The following is a 16,805-nucleotide window of genomic DNA, read 5'->3' as shown; positions in this document are numbered from 1 at the left end:
TGGAGTAAGGCACGGTAAGGAGGCCCCTGATTACAGGTGCTGAGACGAGTTGGCTCCCCACCCCAGGGAGGAGCGAGTGCTGGCAGGTGGGAACACAGGGCTGGGCCAGGGGCCAGGCTGTGCGGGGGACCTGCGGGGTAACCGAGGGACCCTCCGCATCTGCTTCCATTGCTGTGCCCCAGCGACGTGACACCATGTGGGGAGGCCTCTCTTCCAGCACGGGGTGGAACTTAGCTCTCAGCAGAGATGTTTCTCAGCCCATGAACTTTGCTAATGATTAGCTCCATCCACCCCCTCTCCCCCAGCAACTGGACTCAACCTGGCAGCCTCCCAGAGGCCAGCCCGCCAGCAGGGCAGGCTCTGCCCCAGCTCCTCGGGATCTAAGCCCGGTGTGGCCGGTGGGCCCTGTGCTGCCCCAGCCCCACTCAGGGCCAGCCCCGCCGCCCAGACACTGCGAGTATTGTTGTGCGCCCATGTGGTACCTATTTGATCCAAATTTATGACGCCAATCTCCTTTAAATATGTTGCAAGACACAAAGTGTGTTTAAAACATTACAGCCCTGGCTCTCTTTCACGGGGATTGACGAGGATTGTCAGACTGTATGTGGATCACAAACCCGGTGAGGGCTTATCTCTAAGCAATCGGAGCTGGTCAGTCTGTCTCCGCAGGGGGGTGCGTCTGACGCATGTGGTGGTCTGGGTGTTAAGTCCCCGGGTTTGCATGAAGGACTGTGGCTGAGCGCACACTCCCTTCCACAGCTGTGGGCTGTGCGTTTTCAGACCAGAGGAGGCGGGATGTGAGAACCTCGTGCTAGAGCGGCTGGTAACTGCAGTCACCCCTCCTGGAGGCTCCTGGCTCCCGAGAAACAGGGACTCCCAGAGGAGCAGGCCCATGAGCCCTGTGGTTGGATGGCTAGGACACTGAGGTGGGGGTGTAAAGAGGGAAGCTCAGCCACCCGGCCCGTCTCAGTCCTTCTACGAGAGGACGTGTCCATTCTGATCTGCCGGTCAGAGCAAGGGGCCATGTGGTGGACACACTCCCGTAGAATGGCGATTAGCATTATTACAGCTACGTTACGGGGCCTCTTCAACATGCCAGTTTGTGTATGAGGCACTTGGCACGCATCAACTTACTAGATCTTTATAACAACCCTCTGAGGTGCTTTCTATCCTCATCCCCAGTTGGCAGGTGAACAAACTGAGGTTCACGAAGGTGAACCCTCGAAAGCCCACAGCCTGGAAGTGGTGGAGTCAGATCTGTCTGACCCCAAAGCCTTGCTCTGAATGACTACCACCTGGGCCTTACAGCCCTGGGGGGCCCCAGGATTTCCAGTGGGCAGTTCCCCCTCCACTAGGAGAAAAGGGGGTGAGTGTTGAGCTCTTTTCCTTCTTGTGAGGAAAGGTGGTGGCTGGTTCCGGGCCTTTCTCTGAGCCCCCCGGCTCTCTGTGAGCAGTACGTGGAGTGTCAACGGCAGAAAGCATGGGGTGCACGGTGCATTTTAGTTGAAGAACCAAGGGAGTGTGGTGTTTTTTCCACTGGCACCGATTTCGCCTCAGTGATTCCTGCAGGGAGTTGGCATGGTCCCGGGGCTTCCAACAGAGCCAGGAGGAGGCAGCTTGGCTCAGCCCCGCACTGCAGCTATTCCGGAACCTTCCTGCGCCCCTCTGGCCCCCAGAGGACCTGCGCACCCCCAGGCTTCTCCCGGGCTCACAGGCAGAGTGCTTCGTCCAGATGAAGCCATGGATACAGAAACGTCTGGGATGGGGACAGCACTCTTTCAAAGCCACGAAATCCCAGTGGGGACAGCCAGGCCATTTAAATTAAGGCCGATCAGGGAGCTGAGGCATGGGCTCCAGATCTGAGGCTGACGGGCTCCCACTCCGCCGGTTTCCAGCCCCAGCCTCCGCTCTCTGGGCCCCATTTCTCCTGCACTCCAAAGTCCACGGATTAATTAGAGCTGACTTTTCTTTTTGGAACTAACTACAAAATCACCCGATCTCAAATCGAGATTACAAGCCAGCCGCCCTTCCAAAGCCCTGGCCTTCGATGGGGCGCCTGACCCGGTAATTCCCCAGATCACTTCCTGCCAGCCCCAATTACCGGAGGGCCTGGCATTTCCGTGGCCCCGGGCCTCCCTGCTCCGGAGCCGCTAGAGCAGGAACAGGGCACTGAGCTGCCCTCTTCCCGGAAGGCAGTCCTGGGAACGCTGTAGGTGAGAGAAAGGCCTTGGCCCTCCTCTCCCGGATCTTCCAGCCCAGGAAAGGGCCCGGCCCAGGCCTGAGGCCAGAGCTGCCTGCTGGCCTCCCCCCAGCCCTCCACTCCCCGCTCAGACAGGTCTTCCTCCTCCCTGCAGAGAACAAAGAGTCTGTGTGTGGAGCTGCCTCGGCCCAGGGCCCCCCACCCAGCGTTAGGGAGGTCCATTCATCTCCCCGAGCTTCTCTGGCCTGACCTTTGCTGGGCTGGGGAGCTGACCTTGAAGCCCCCACCTCCTTCCAGACTACGTTTTCTTGCCAAGTCCCTGCCCCGCTTGTTCCACAAACAGTAAATCACCAATTAGGAGGCCACTCCCCCTGGACGGGAGCATGGCCAGCTTGTGCTCCAAGGAGCTCGCTTCCATCCTGTCGTCTGGGTAAAGGATGGGCCCTCACCTGGAGGCCAGGACCAGCATAGAGCACCTATTGATGCTGCCGTGAGAGCGCAGGCAGGGCCCAGCTGAGAGTCAGTGACATTGTGAAGTCCTGGCTGGGACAGGTCCTCAAGGTCATTCAGGGCATCCCCCCACCCACCCACCTGTGCTCACCCAGAGCTTGCTTAGCCACGACGAATGGAACCCACCCCTCCCAGGCCGGCCATCAGGCATTGGTTCTCGGCACCACAGTTAAAGAACCAGGTGGTGGGTCGGCGCCGCCTGTGGATCACAAGCCTGGTCCCACAGCAGCCTGTGCCACCCATGCTCTGTGCTCCTGGGGCAAGAGCCTTTGTAACGCCCAGGCACCCACTCCCCAGCTGCAGGACGCCAGACCCAGTGGCTGACACCCACCCAGAGGCTCCCCATTGGGAGCACCTGGGAAGGCAAAGATAGAGGGGTAAAGGGGGCCGGGGGCTTTGACAGACTATGGGAGCTCCTTCCCACCTAAGATAAGCCGGTGAGTTAGTGGGTCTAAAGTCAGCACGATTCCAAACTTAACCTTTAAAAAGGAACATTTTAAAGAAAAAAGCCAGGAAAGGACCCTCTAGATGTGCCCTCGCTGAGACGGGCCACCAGGGAAAGCTGTGTGCACAGGCATGGGCCTCCTCGGAGCGCTGGCTGCCTCCTCCCTGCAGACAGGCATGCTCGCCACAGCCACCCCGAGTCCTCGACAGTGACTCTCACCCCTCTTTCACCTCGGCCACCGTCCAGGAACCAGCGCTTTCTGTTAGGACAGCACCGTCCCCAGTTCAGAGGTCAGGCTGGCGCACGCCCGTGGAGACAGGCCCTGGAGAAAGGAGGCTGATGAGAGTGGACTGAGCCCGCAGGGTGGGTCAGCGGAGGGCGCCCCTGCTTCCTGCCCAGCAAAGGGCTGGGAGTGAGGGAGGCCCTGAGAATGGGGATCAAGGGAGCCTGAGTCGTTTGCAGAATTAAGAGACTTGACCCAGGAGGGAGGGAGGGGGCAGAGGTCAGCCACGCTAATGAGGAGGGCTGCCTCCTTAGGAGGCTCCCAGGGGCCGGATTTCCCTGGAGGGCATGGCTGTGTCTTTACAGACAAACCCACATGCGCTGAAGACAAGCCCAATTAGCCGGAAGCCCTCACTCCCAGCGCCTGCTCTGCATGGCTCCTGTGGAGACGGGCAACAGGCGCCCGGAGCCCACCCTCCTCCCTGCTGAGGCACAGGAAGCTGTCTGTCTCTCGGGGGCAGGAGGAGAAGGCAGAGAGCCTCCGAGAGCCGCACTGTTACCCAGAGCTAACCTGCTCCACCAGGGAGCCCTGTCCTGGACCTGCCAACAGACCCAGTGTCCCCTCCCTGGCCGTGGCCTCTCTCCCTCCTAAGGGTCTCCCACAGGCAGGGCTGGGGGCGATGGAGAAGATGGGGGAGCAGGAGTGGCTGGAAAGCATTTAGTCTAATCTCACTTTGCAGGTAGGGGTCCTGGGCCCTGAGAGAGAACAGGGTTTATCTGGAGTCACACAGCCAGCCTTTCCTGACTCCATCAGTTCCTCAACATGGAGGTGGGAAGGGGAGGCAGGGGCATGGAAGGAAAGACAGGAGCAGGGCAGGGCAGGGCAGGACCAATGGGAAATCCCTGGATAGTCAGGGACCCCCAAGCTGACCTCCCACTTGTACCTCTGCCCCACCCCAGGGACTCTGTCTGATGTCCTAGGGGCTGAGTCAACTCATTTGGGTTGATTGGCATGTTAGCAGGGCCTCCTGGTCCTAAAGGAAAGAGTGACAGGAGCCTCAGCTGGTTCTCCTGGGAAGGGGTTGGAGGCCTGTTGCCAGACTCCTGACGAGGTCCTGGGGTGCCCTCTGCTGGCCACATAGCAGACCCGCACTTTTCTCTGGCCGCCTATGGTTAAAGACCACCCCAGGGCTCTGGGCTGAGCTGCCCTCACAGGCCTGGCCCACTCCTTCATGCCTGTGGGGCACAGACCCAGGGCCCTCCAGCAGAGAGGGCGTTGCCTGCTTTCAGCCTGCAGAAGGTGTTTAACAGAAGCAGGTGGAACACCAGCCCAGCCGACACTGGGGTTGGCCTGGAGAAATGGGTACCTGGGCTTTGGCAGACAAAAGACCTATGTTCACATCCCTGCTCTGCATGACCTTGACGATCGTACCCGGCCTCTCTGAGCTACAGTTTCTTCACCGGTAAAGCAGGAGTAACATCCACTCCCACTCCGGAGTGGATTCCTGGACAGTGAGTAGAAAGATGAAAAGCCCTTAGCTCGGTGCCAGATGCATGGCAGATGCAGTAAATGGCCATGCCTTTCTCTGCTCTTTCCCATAAGAGGGGGTCCCCAGAATTTGGTGGCTAGGGCAGATCTGAGCCACTGGCTTATCTGCTGTGGTCACTGCCTGTGGCTCAGGGGTCCTGGTGAGTCAGGATGAGAAAGGGCTCCTGGGTTTGGAGCTAAAGATTCTGAGCCTTTTGCAGAATTCAGAGACTTGTCCCTAAAGAATGGAGGTGAGCCATCCCAGGCCGACGTGGTTTTGTGCTCAGATTACAAATGCACAGGGTCCTTCTGCACTGAGGAACCAGCACTGGGCTTGAAGCACAGCAAAAGGCTCCACAGAGCAGATGGTGTGTGACCATCAATGAGTAGGGTGTTGAGGAAATAACAGGAAGTCATGAGAGTGGGTGGTGTTTTCAGGGAAGCAGGAAGAGGTGTCAGGCTATGAGGAGATGAGGCTGGGAAGGAAGCGAGGATGGAAGGCCATGCTCAGGATCCCGGTCCCTTTTCCGGTCAGTGCCAGGCAGCGGCTGTTCTGAGTAGGGAGTGTTATTGTCCAGCTTACTCTCTGTCCTTGGTGAGCGCGGGGTGGACTGGGACTGCCTGTCAGATGCAGAGAGGGGTGAGGACAGCTGAGGTGGAACCAGGTTCGCCCTCTGCCTGAAGCCTGTGGGAATGGCAGCATGGCCTGTGGCCGTGCCCGCTGGCCTGAGAGAGGAAGCTGGGCCGGGCGGGGTTGGGCATGGCCACCATCAGCGCTGGCTTCCCTCGCAGGAAGCTGCAGCAGGCCGGCCGTTGTCACCTGTAGCTGCATGGCATTCTGGGCCCTGCCTGGGGCTTCAGTAGGGGTTCAACTCCTGGAGACAGGAGCTGCTCTTCTTCCTCCCCTGGTCACCCTAACACGGCAGCCTCCATTGCCGCTGGCTGGCATCCCCACCCCCTCTCCTCCTGGTGTGTCCTGAGCTCAGCCCCTCCCATCCATGTGGCGTTTTCACGGGGAGGTACGAGAGGTTGGAGACACTGCTGAGATGGTAGCGCACACCCACGAGATCCTGGAGCGGCGACAGCTGTCCCGGTGCCTCTGGAAGGTGCCAGGTGGTGCCTGGTTCATCTCCAGTCCCCCACCACCCAAGCACAGGCAGACCCTCTGCCATGTGGGGCCAAGGCCCACAGGCCCTTGGGAGGCGTTAGACCCAAGGAACCTGGAGGAAAAGGAGCCCCAGAGGGAGATGAGGAGCAGGGCGGCTGGAATGAAAACGGGCAAGAAGTGCTAGGCGGGGGCGGGAGGGAGGATGTGCAGTCGGTGCGTGGCCCAGGGCCGCTCCTACCCGCAGCACTGAGTTCCAGGCCCGCTGGCAGTAGATCTTGAACAGCTCCCTGCCCCCCATCCCCACAGGACTCGGCTCCTGTGGTGGCCGCTCTCTCTGGGGGCCTTTCCCTCACTGTGACACATGCCTTGGACCCCTGTGCGAGTTCACATAGCTGAGTGGCCCGCGGTGACTGCCAGAGCTCAACTGCCCCGAGCTTCCAGACCAGCCGTTCTCAGTGGCATCCTCGGGGCCCGGAGTCTGGTCCTCTTCTCATCGTTTCTCTGTTTCTTCCTTCAGGGAGAACGGGGCATGCCGGGGATGCCGGGCAAACACGGAGTGAAGGTACCTGCCCCTCACACACCCGGGCAGCCCCTCCCCCACCCCGACCTCTCTCCCACGCTCCTCCTTCCCACGTCCCACGGTGACGACTGGGGGTGCATATCCTCCCAGGCCCTCGCCCCTCACTGTGCAGCCGGTCCTTCCAGGCAGGGCTGCCCTGTTTGGCTCCTGTTTGGCCCCATCATGCACCGGTGCCCTTCTGATATGGCCAGGCCTCCTTCTGGGCATCTTTGGGCCATAATAATCTTCTTGCGTAACCCCAGCTCTGGCTGCAGTCCTGAGACCCATGTGAGGAGTAGACACCCCCTAATATCACCTCCACATGGGGTTTACTAAGCAGTGTGTTTGGAAGCCTATTCACTTCAAAAGTCAGTGGTCTTGAGCTGATATAGGAATGGGGTTCACTGCCAGCTGCTCCCCAGTCCCTGAGGGCATAGGTCCAGAGATCTTCCTGTGAGGAGAAGCCTGCTGACACACACTGGGGGGCACTGTACGTACGTGGTGACATCTCCATCTACTCTTCTCCCCTTCCCCAGGGCTCTCCCTGCTTCCCCTCCCCCATCTCCTCCTCCTGTTCTCCTATCCCAACGAAGCCCTCCCTCATTTCACCCCAGGGATGCCCATCTAGCTCACCTGTGGGCATCCTGCCATGATGCCCACTGTGTCCCCCAGCACAGCCTAGGTGCTGAGCAGGTGGGTGGGACCCTGGGCACCCAGCTGTGCTGCACAGAGCCTCTTCCTCGGGGCCCACCCTCCCTGTGCCAAGCTCAGCACCCCTCCTTTCCCGTGGGTTTGGGCGGTACACAGGCATGAGCATCTCCCCAAGGGGAGGCTGGGAGCTGGCCACTTCCTCGTGCTCCCCCTGAGTGCAGACGTCTCCATGCCTTTTCTTCTCTCTGCCAGGGGGCTCCTGGCATCGCCGTGGCGGGGATGAAGGTCAGTGAAACGCTGTAATTCAACACGGAGGGGTAATGTGGGAGAGATGGAGAGAGGAGGACAGCGTTAGGGCTTCAGAGGCCCTGAACCAAGGAGGGGGCAGACAGGGTTGGGAAACATTTCTCCTGAAGCAGCATTGTTGCCAGATCCATGCACACATAACTTGAACAGCCCATGTCAGGTGTATACACACATAACTTGAACAGCCCATGTCAGGTGTATACACACATAACTTGAACAGCCCATGTCAGGTGCACGCACACATAACTTAAACAGCCAATGTCAGGTGCATGCACACATAACTTGAACAGCCCATGTCAGATGCATGCACTCATAACTTGAACAGCCCATGTCAGATGCATGCACTCATAACTTAAACAGCCCATGTCAGGTGCATGCACTCATAACTTGAACAGCCCATGTCAGGTGCATGCACACATAACTTGAACAGCCCATGTCAGATGCACGCACACATAACTTGAACAGCCCATGTCAGGTGCACGCACACATAACTTGAACAGCCCATGTCAGGTGCACGCATACATTATGTGAACAGCCCATGTCAGGTGCATGCACACATAACTTGAACAGCCCATGTCAGGTGCATGCACACATAACTTGAACAGCCCAATGTCAGGTGCACGCACACATAACTTGAACAGCCAATGTCAGGTGCATGCACACATAACTTGAACAGCCCATGTCTGGTGCACGCACACATAACTTGAACAGTCAATGTCAGGTGCACGCACACATAACTTGAACAGCCAATGTCAGGTGCATGCACACATAACTTGAACAGCCCATGTCAGATCCATGCACACATAACTTGAACAGCCCATGTCAGGTGCATGCACACATAACTTGAACAGCCCATGTCAGGTGCATGCACACATAACTTGAACAGCCCATGTCAGGTGCATGCACACATAACGTGAACAGCCAGTGTCTACCTAAGCTTACAAGGAAGTAGCAAAGGGTTACCATTCTCAGCTACAGGTCTCACCCTCCTGCCATGCAGAGGAGCCAGAGCTTTCATTCACACTGGAATTTCACAGCTACTTGCTTGCAAAGCTTCAGGGAGGGGAGCTGGATTCCTCCTCCTGAGCCCACCCTAACTGCCATGTGGTTGGCAGGCGGACGGTGGAAACACCCAGCAGCACAAGTGCTCGGTGTGGCTCTCCGGCAGGTCCACTTACAGGGGCACCTCTCCCTCTCCTGCGGGGCCTCACTGACACCCACACCAGCCACACGCCTCACCTGGTGGAGAATAGGGGGTGGTCCAGGAGGCCTCTTTGGCCTGTGGCTTGAGGTCTATGCGAGGAAAGGCTGAGCTGGCCAGGTGCTTCGCCTCCCCGCCAGAGTAGCTCTGCTCATTGGTTCCTGCTCCCTTCCTCGCTCTCTTACCTGAATCTTTTTTTCCTACACAGGGAGAACCAGGAACCCCAGGAGCCAAGGTACTGACACGGGGAATGTCTGGGCTGCAAGGAGCATCAGGTGTCAGGGGAGGTGGGAGGGGCCGCTGCTGTCTCTCACTCCTGATCCCCCTGAGGTGGGCCTGGGGCTGGGGACCTGACTGAGCAGAGGACAGCCTGCCAGGGAGGGCCTGCTTGTCAGGGTTGCACAGCAAGTGCCTCCCTGCTCCTGGATTCTGGCTGGACAGCTCGGCCGGTTTGCCTGCACACCTGCTCCAGCAGCCAGAAGCTGCTGTCCCCTGCACCTGGGGGCTGTCTCTCATCTAGTTCATTAAGGGATGTAACATGAAAAAAAGTTCCCATGGTCAAATATGTTTGGGAAATAGGGGATTAAAAATATTACAGGGTTTCTTTCGTGCAGGCCTTCTCAGAGCCTTTAACATGCTAAATGTGCATTGGAGAGCTCTGAAAAGGTAATATCTTGTGAAGAATGTCAAACTTTTTTGACCAGGGCCTCCTTTTTTTCAGAGGAGCAATTTATGGGACTAGGGTTCTAGAAACACCGGTCTATGATCGCTGTCCATTATACCCCTCATGACCCCCACCTCCATCTCTTAGGAGTGACTTTCTCTTCTTACCCCAAAGGGAGACCCAGGAGCGGCAGGGAAGCCGGGGCCCCCAGGTTTGCCGGGAAAGAGGGGGCAGAGGGTAGGATATTGTGCCTTTGAGAGTGCCGGTCCCCCACTCCCTGCCCACCTCTCCCTCCCGTGACTAGGGTGCTGCCTGCCGTGTGCAATGGGTGCGTGTACCCTCAGGAGGAGGGCAGTGCGGGGACAGCCTGCAAAGCTGCAGAAATTCCACTCGAGAGCAACGCTCCCTCCTTGAAAGCCATGGGTTACCCAGGAGAACCCAGCGGAAGGAAGGCCCTTCCTCACTCCGTCCCCACCCCCAGGACCCCCATAGACAGCACTGCATCCCTTCCGGGCTGTTTCAGGGCATGCCCGCTAAGGCACAGCCCAGGCAGAGCCGGGCCTGCTGGGCTCCCAAGACTTGCTGTCCTCCTGTCACGTGGGCACTCACCCGGCCTCCTTCCCTTCCTTGGCCAGCTCCAGGCCACTGTGCCATTCAGCTCCTCCCCAAGGACAGGTAGCAAGGGGATGACCCCCAGGGACTTGTGGCTTCTTGTGTGGCTCCAGCTGGACAAGTCAGTGAGACATCTGAGCAAATTATGATCCCGGGCCCTCAGTTTATGTAACCACACACGTGGCTGCGGAGAGCGGAGCTGACCTGGCGGTGCTCTGGGGGGTGCTCTGGGGGCTCCTGGTGTGAGACGCTGGGTCGGAGGTGGAGCCTCAGGAGACCTGCCGCCGACACAGGGCGGCTGCTCACAGGCAGAGCCTCCCCCTCTGCACCGAGGCGGGCTCTGTGGTCCAGGTCAGGGGGAGAGTTCTCAGGAAGGAGCTGGCTACGAGGGGTGTTCCTTAGCGAGGGTGCCCCACAAAGGACCACAAACACTGTCGCTCAACCCACAGACGTGTATTGTCCCCCCGCCTGGGGGCCAGTGGTCTGAGGAACAGGTGTCAGCAGGGTCGTTCCTTCTGCGGCTGTGAGGGAGCATCTAGCCCAGGCCCGTCTCCTGGTTTCTGGGTTTGCTGCCTTCCTTGCTGGTCCTCGGCTCATAGAAGCATCACCCCATCTCTGCCTTCACCCTCACATGTGTTCCCCCATGCACAAGTCTGTCCAAGTTTCCCCTTCTTATAAGGACACCAGTCATATTGGATTAGGGGCCCACCCCACTCCAGCATGACCTCATAACATAGCTAATTTCACCTCCATGTAATTTCACCTCCATGTAATTTCACCTCCACGTAATTTCACCTCCACGTAATTTCACCTCCACGTAATTACACCTCCACGTAATTATACCTCCAATGTCCCACTTCCAAATAAGGTCATATTCTGAGAGAAGTCTGGGAGTTCAGATTTCAACATACAAATGGGGAGGAGGAGGCACAATTCAACCCATAACAGGAGGCAAGCTTCTCAAAATATTCCTCCAAAGAGATGTCCTGGTTAGATGGTCTTGTCTTTTTTTTAAAATATATATATTTTTATTGATTTCAGAGAGGAAAGGAGAGAGGGAGAGAGAGAAACATCAATGATGAGAGAGAATCATTGATCGGCTGCCTCCTATACGCCCCACACTGGGGATCGAGCCCGCAACCGTGGCATGTGCCCTGACCGGGAATCGAACCGTGACCTCCTGGTTCATAGATCGATGCTCATCCACGGAGCCATGCCGGCCAGGCTGGTCTTGTCTTTAGAGGCAGGAGGAGGCGGGCAGAAGGCTCTCCCTGGAAACCAGGGGCTTCTAGTGGTTGGTCCCGATGAACATGAACATGGAAAGAACACGGTGGTTAAAAGGAAGAGCTTCCCAAATGCCCGGCTCCACGCTGCTCATCCCTCCCCCAAAAGGGCCTAAGCACTCTTGGCTCCCCTCTCGCACCAGTGATGGGGGCCCAGCCCACCTGGGGAGAGGGGAGCACTGATGCAGGCTGTCCCCAGTGTGAAGTGGTCTTAAGAAGGAGTTGGGCCAGGTGGGGGCCCTTCAGGAAGTGGAGTCCTTCAGAAAACAGCGCACGGAGGGGCAGGGAGGTGGGAGAGAGGAAAGCCAAGGCCTGGTGCTGGCGGGGTGAGGCCTCACCCACATCCTAGAGGAGCTCTTCTAACTCACATTGTCTGCATTTCTCCGCAGGGTGAGAAGGGTGCCGCGGGCCTTGGCCTCCTGGGGCAGAAGGTGGGTATTGAGGAGCTCTGCATGGTGAGATGTGTGTAGAGGTCTGATGTCCATCCCCGCCCACATTCCCTCCCAGAGGAGGGGGGTAAAGAGGTACCACATGGGAGGCCCTGATTGGCCAAACAGTGCCCAAATTCAAAGAATTCAATGGCTATGACCTGGTCAGACTTCTTTGCAGCAGCTCTGAAAATGTGCTCAGTGGTACATGAGCTCCATAAGATAGTGCACTTGAAAACAGACTAGAGGTCAGGAAAGTGTGGGAGAGCTGGGTAAGGGGCCCCTTAAACAGTGACAGGCACTGTCGCCTGTCAGAGCTCTGAGCACGCTGCATGAAGGAGCTCGCAAAGCTTCATTTCATTCCGCCTTTCCTAGCGTTGTTTGGCCACCAGACCCCTTTTTTTCACATTTCAAAAATTTTCAACCCCCTGAAGAAGTGTTCCATGGAACACCCTTTAAAATATGTATTTTTTAATTGATTTCAGAGAGGAAGGGAGAGGAAGAGAAAGGTAGAAACATCCATGAGAAAGAATCATTGATCAGCTGCCTCCTGCATGCCCCCCACTGGAGATTGAGCCAGCACCCTGGCATGTGGCCTGACCAGAATCGAACTGTGACCACTGAGCCACGCCAGCTGGGCCCATGGAACACCCTTTGAGAAACACTGTTCCAGACCCAGGTTCTGATAGGTCTCTTGTTTCAGCCTGTTCCCCTTCAATAGCCAGCTCTATTCTTTCCTCAAAACCTGCGGCTGGATCAGATTAGGCCAGGCTTCTGAAGGCCTCTGGAGCCCACAGCCCCCTAATGCCCACCCCACCCCCTACCAAATTTAGCCTGAACTGTGAGGGAAGAACTAATAACGCTTCCTTTCCACCCCCAGGGAGAGAAAGGTGATTCTGGCAACTCCATTGGAGGAGGCAGAGCGGAGCCCGGCCCCCCAGGGCTCCCCGGGCCCCCAGGGCCAAAGGTGAGTCTTCCCCTGGGATCAGTGCTCACGGAAGATGTTTTCCTGAGGCCTTTACCTCCACCCGTTCTTGGGGACTCTGTGTCCTGGGCACCTTGCCTTCCCTAGTGTGTGTGGTTTTCCCGTGGATTCTGGAAAGGTCATTTGGCCTGAGCAGAGACTGTTTGGCATCCAGGAGAGATGTCACCCAGGACAGGGGGTTGGTCCCATTGACTCAAATGGCTATGATGTAACCGAGTCAGGGGCTGGCGACTGCAGCGCCTTAGGACAGCCAGAAAGGCCCCTCCGCTGGGCTCTGAATAGGCCTCAGGCCAGCGAGCTGCTGAGCCCCGCCTGTGCTGGTGCATTTCGGGGAGCAGGATGGTGGCCGGGAGACAGCTGGCTGCCCACCCTTTCCTTGCTCTTTGTGGAAACTGCAGGGGTAAGACTTGGGCTTCCCAAAGCAGATGCTTCCTTGGTTTATTTTAGCAGCATGGGGAGGTGAGGGGGTCCCTTTCTTAGCTCATAAGGAAAAGATTAATTACGTGATTGGCAGCAGCACACGCATTCACCCCGCTGTTTATCAAGGGCTGCTATGATGGGCTGGCCCGCAATCTGACAGGACAGACAGAGCCACAATCCGCAGGAATACAGTGCAGGGAGCACGAGGAACCTCACAGGCAGACGTGGCTTCCCCTTCCCCGTGCCCATGCCCCAGGCCAGTGGTCGGCAAACTGCTGCTCAGCAAACTGGGGCTCGAGAGCCACAGTTTGCCGACCACGGCCCTAGGCCCATCTGACTGTGGCGGGGACAGAGCCTCCCTGACATGAGCACCATCTTTGCCAGAGGTAGCCCTGCCACTGGGTTCCCAGACACCCCAAGTTTTGGAGTTTGTCCCTCTGACCCCACAGGGCATGAATGGCTGGCACATTTGGGGTCTTCATTTAGGGTCATCTGACTGTGGCGGGGACAGAGCCTCCCTGACATGAGCACCATCTTTGCCAGAGGTAGCCCTGCCACTGGGTTCCCAGACACCCCAAGTTTTGGAGTTTGTCCCTCTGACCCCACAGGGCATGAATGGCTGGCACATTTGGGGTCTTCATTTAGGGTCGGAGAAACCTGGTCACTATTGTCCTCATGCCCTGGGACAAAAGAAAGGGGAAGCTAGAAGACTGTTCCCGAAATCTCATCCTCTTTCCAAGTCCAGGCAGATGTTTAATAAGTGACGTGTTTGGGATGGGCCTCTTCCTAGTTCCCCGTCCCCTCCTGTCCTAGGCCTCCAGAACTCCCCTTGTGTCCCCCCACATACACACAGGCCCAGGGTCTTCACCCCCCCATCCCCAGGCAGGGTGAGGTGTGCCTTTGCAAGTGTTTCAGGCTCCAAAATGACCCGCCAAAGGCTGCTGGCATCCACATTTGGGGCCAAGACAGAACTGGGCACGTGTATGTCAACTGAGAACTGAGGATGGCCTGGCTGGGGGGGAGGGTGGTGGTGTGGGGTGGACACCAGCCAGTGGTGAGAACAGACCTCAGAGGAGGAAGGGAGTAAAAGAAGGTCTGACAGGAGGAGGTGAGCCGGGCTGGGCCCAAGCGTGGGTAGGAGTCAGATAGGTGGAATGGGGTGAGTTCGTAGAATCCAGCAGAGAAAGACATGGAGACGCAAAGACACAATAGCCAGGACATTAACAGCAGGACATCTTGCCCCCTTGAGCGGCTGTCCAAGGTGCCCTGCAGGCCCTCACCCCATCTCTCTCCTTCCCCAGGGAGAAGCTGGTGTCCATGGCCAGGCCGGCCCCCCCGGAAAGCAGGGGGACAAGGTACGGAGGCCCCAGATCTGAGAGCTGCAGGATGAGGGTCAGCTTGGGAGTTCAAGTCCCAGCTCAGTGTGGCCACCCCTCAGCTGGACCCCCGGACACAGGCTGACCGGCTGGGACTCCTGCTGCTGTCTGTCCCCTGAGACAGCAGTCATGCGAAGGCTGGCCCGGGGGCCGGACGTGGGGCTGGGAGTGGCCCAGAGCCCCTGCTCTGTTAGCTTCCAAGCCCTGGTACAGGGGACTCCCGCTTCCCGCCAGCTGCTCCCCGTGCAGGGGCGGCGGGTGCTGTGTGCTGTGGCGGGAGGCGGAGGGCAGGTGACCTGGAGGTGGCAGTGGCTGGACGCTCCATGAGCTCCACCTCCAGTGTCCTCAGGAGTTGAGTTACACTAAAGGGTTCACTTTTCCTTTATTTTCACTTTCTATCTTATTTTTAAAATTGTCCTCAATGTTAACATTATCCCAGAACAACTGAAGTGTGGTTTGTTCTCACAACATATACCACAGTTTCATTTATTCCCCACCCTTCTGTCCTGTTTCCAACAGGAAATAGTCCCCTCACGTCCCCCGCTCAGGGAGGCTGGGGGCTCCTAATACCTTCCGTTCCCCACCCCTCCCGTGCTCCGTCCTGCGGTTCGGATCTTTCACAAACAGAGGGGCCCCTAAAAGTACCGCATGGGCTCTTCATGGCAAATACTGACCCCGACGATTAATTGGCAAAAGGTTTCGGAGCCCTCGCTTCCTGAGCAGAATGGAAATGAGGGACCCAGAGGGCTCGTCTCTGCGCCCAAGGGGGTGCTGGCTGAGGGGGCTGGGGGGTGGCAGACAGACAAGGTGGAGTCACTAACAGCTAATGCAGGACAGACAGAAGACCTCTCAGTGCAAGTTGGGGGAGCTGGGAAGGAGGGGGTGCCTCCGGGTAGAGGGGAGCCTGCACTTTCAGGCACAGGGAGCTCTGCATCCTCGTGGCTGAGCCAGGGTGAGCCTCCTGGCCGCCCCGTGGCCCTAGCGCGTGGCCCACCTGGAGGCATCAGGTTCTCTGTACCCAGCTTTATCCCCATTTCACCCCAGTTTTGTCGTGCAATAGGGGGACCCTGGAGCGCCTGGAGAACAGGGACCAGCTGGCCCCAAGGTACGTGCATCTCACCTCCCTGGGGCCACAGAGTGACGTGGCTGGCCCCTGGGGTCTTGAGGGGCGAGGAGAAGAGCTTGATGGTCCCCATAAGAGGTCTGGCGTTGCAGCCAGGACTGGGCTCAGTCACTCCAGGTCGGTCTAGTTAGGCGCTCACGGAGCCCAACTTCCAGGCACCCTCTGAGAGCGCTCCGGTCCCCGATAGGCTCCCCTCTTGCTGCCCTGGACCCACCTGTGTGCAGCCAGGCGCAGCCAGTGCTGTCCACGGTCCAGTGGACAGACAGCGGGCGGCAGCTGTGGTCAGTTCCCTGCTGGCCCGGCGGCTGAGATCGTGTTTGCCTTGCAGGGCTCCAAGGGAGAGCCAGGGAAAGGAGAGGCGGTGGAGTGCAACGCGAGCATCAATGAGGCGCTCCAGGTGCGTGGGGCTGGCCTGGGGCTAGAGATGGGGAGGTGCTGGCCTCGCGCTGCACGGAGGCCTGAGAGGGAGCTGCACACCTGGATGGATGCCCCTGAGGCCAGGCCACTGAGCCAGGCTCCCTTGTTCCCCTCCTTTGGCCTGCAGTTTGGGTCGCACTGCGCAGCCTCCGGGCAAATGGCCCGCTCATTTGGCATCCAGGTGGCCTGGCTCCCACCTGGGCCCATCTGGCCCGTTCTCCTGGCTCTGGGTAACTGAGAGCCATTCCTGGAGCATCCTGGCACCCTGCAGGGTGTTGGCCCATCCAGGGTTTGGGGGCCCCGTTTCTTCAGAGCACACACTCCCCTTTCACATGTCTTCCTGGACCACGGCTCCCTTTTGCATCAATTTTATCGTATTTCAAGTTCCTATGACACCCGCCCCTGAAAGCAGAGCTCCTCAGCCCCAGCACTGTCCACAGCTGGGGCTGGTCCTCTTTGCTCCGAGCTGTGGGGGGTGGGTCCTGTGGGTCGCAGGGTGTTCAGCATACGCCTGGTCTCCACCCACCTCATGCCAGCAGCACCCACCCGTTATGACAACCAAAATGTTTCACTGCCAAATGCCCCCTCGGGGCAAAACTGCCTCAGGTGGAGAGCCACTCCTTTAAATGAAACGTTCTAATGACGTGACTCCATTTACGAGCTGTATCATCCTTTTTTAATGCCAACAATTTCTGTCTATTTTTTTAGTGATTCCATAGTTTGCTATGCTGTCTGTTTGTCTGAAGGGCGGTGCAGTGGAACCTTGA

At 58.0% G+C, this 16,805-nt stretch overlaps 1 protein-coding gene across 1 annotated transcript in view; it reads left to right on the top strand.

Annotated features, from left to right (window-relative positions):
* The window catches only part of COL13A1 (collagen type XIII alpha 1 chain), a 124,308-nt gene that overhangs the window by 79,133 nt on the left and 28,370 nt on the right, over positions 1–16,805 (top strand). Inside the window, exons 18-25 of the mRNA XM_023763587.1 lie at positions 6,531–6,575; positions 7,476–7,508; positions 8,939–8,965; positions 11,679–11,720; positions 12,598–12,684; positions 14,424–14,477; positions 15,559–15,603; positions 15,950–16,018. Coding sequence (XP_023619355.1) covers positions 6,531–6,575; positions 7,476–7,508; positions 8,939–8,965; positions 11,679–11,720; positions 12,598–12,684; positions 14,424–14,477; positions 15,559–15,603; positions 15,950–16,018 — 402 coding nt within the window. The remainder of the gene's footprint in view (positions 1–6,530; positions 6,576–7,475; positions 7,509–8,938; positions 8,966–11,678; positions 11,721–12,597; positions 12,685–14,423; positions 14,478–15,558; positions 15,604–15,949; positions 16,019–16,805) is intronic.

The sequence above is a fragment of the Myotis lucifugus genome, unplaced genomic scaffold (genome assembly GCF_000147115.1).
Source record: "Myotis lucifugus unplaced genomic scaffold, Myoluc2.0 scaffold_292, whole genome shotgun sequence".
NCBI classification, from domain to species: domain Eukaryota; kingdom Metazoa; phylum Chordata; class Mammalia; order Chiroptera; family Vespertilionidae; genus Myotis; species Myotis lucifugus.
The sequence above is the reverse complement of the archived record's forward strand: the minus strand, read 5'-3'. Positions and strand labels throughout refer to the sequence as shown.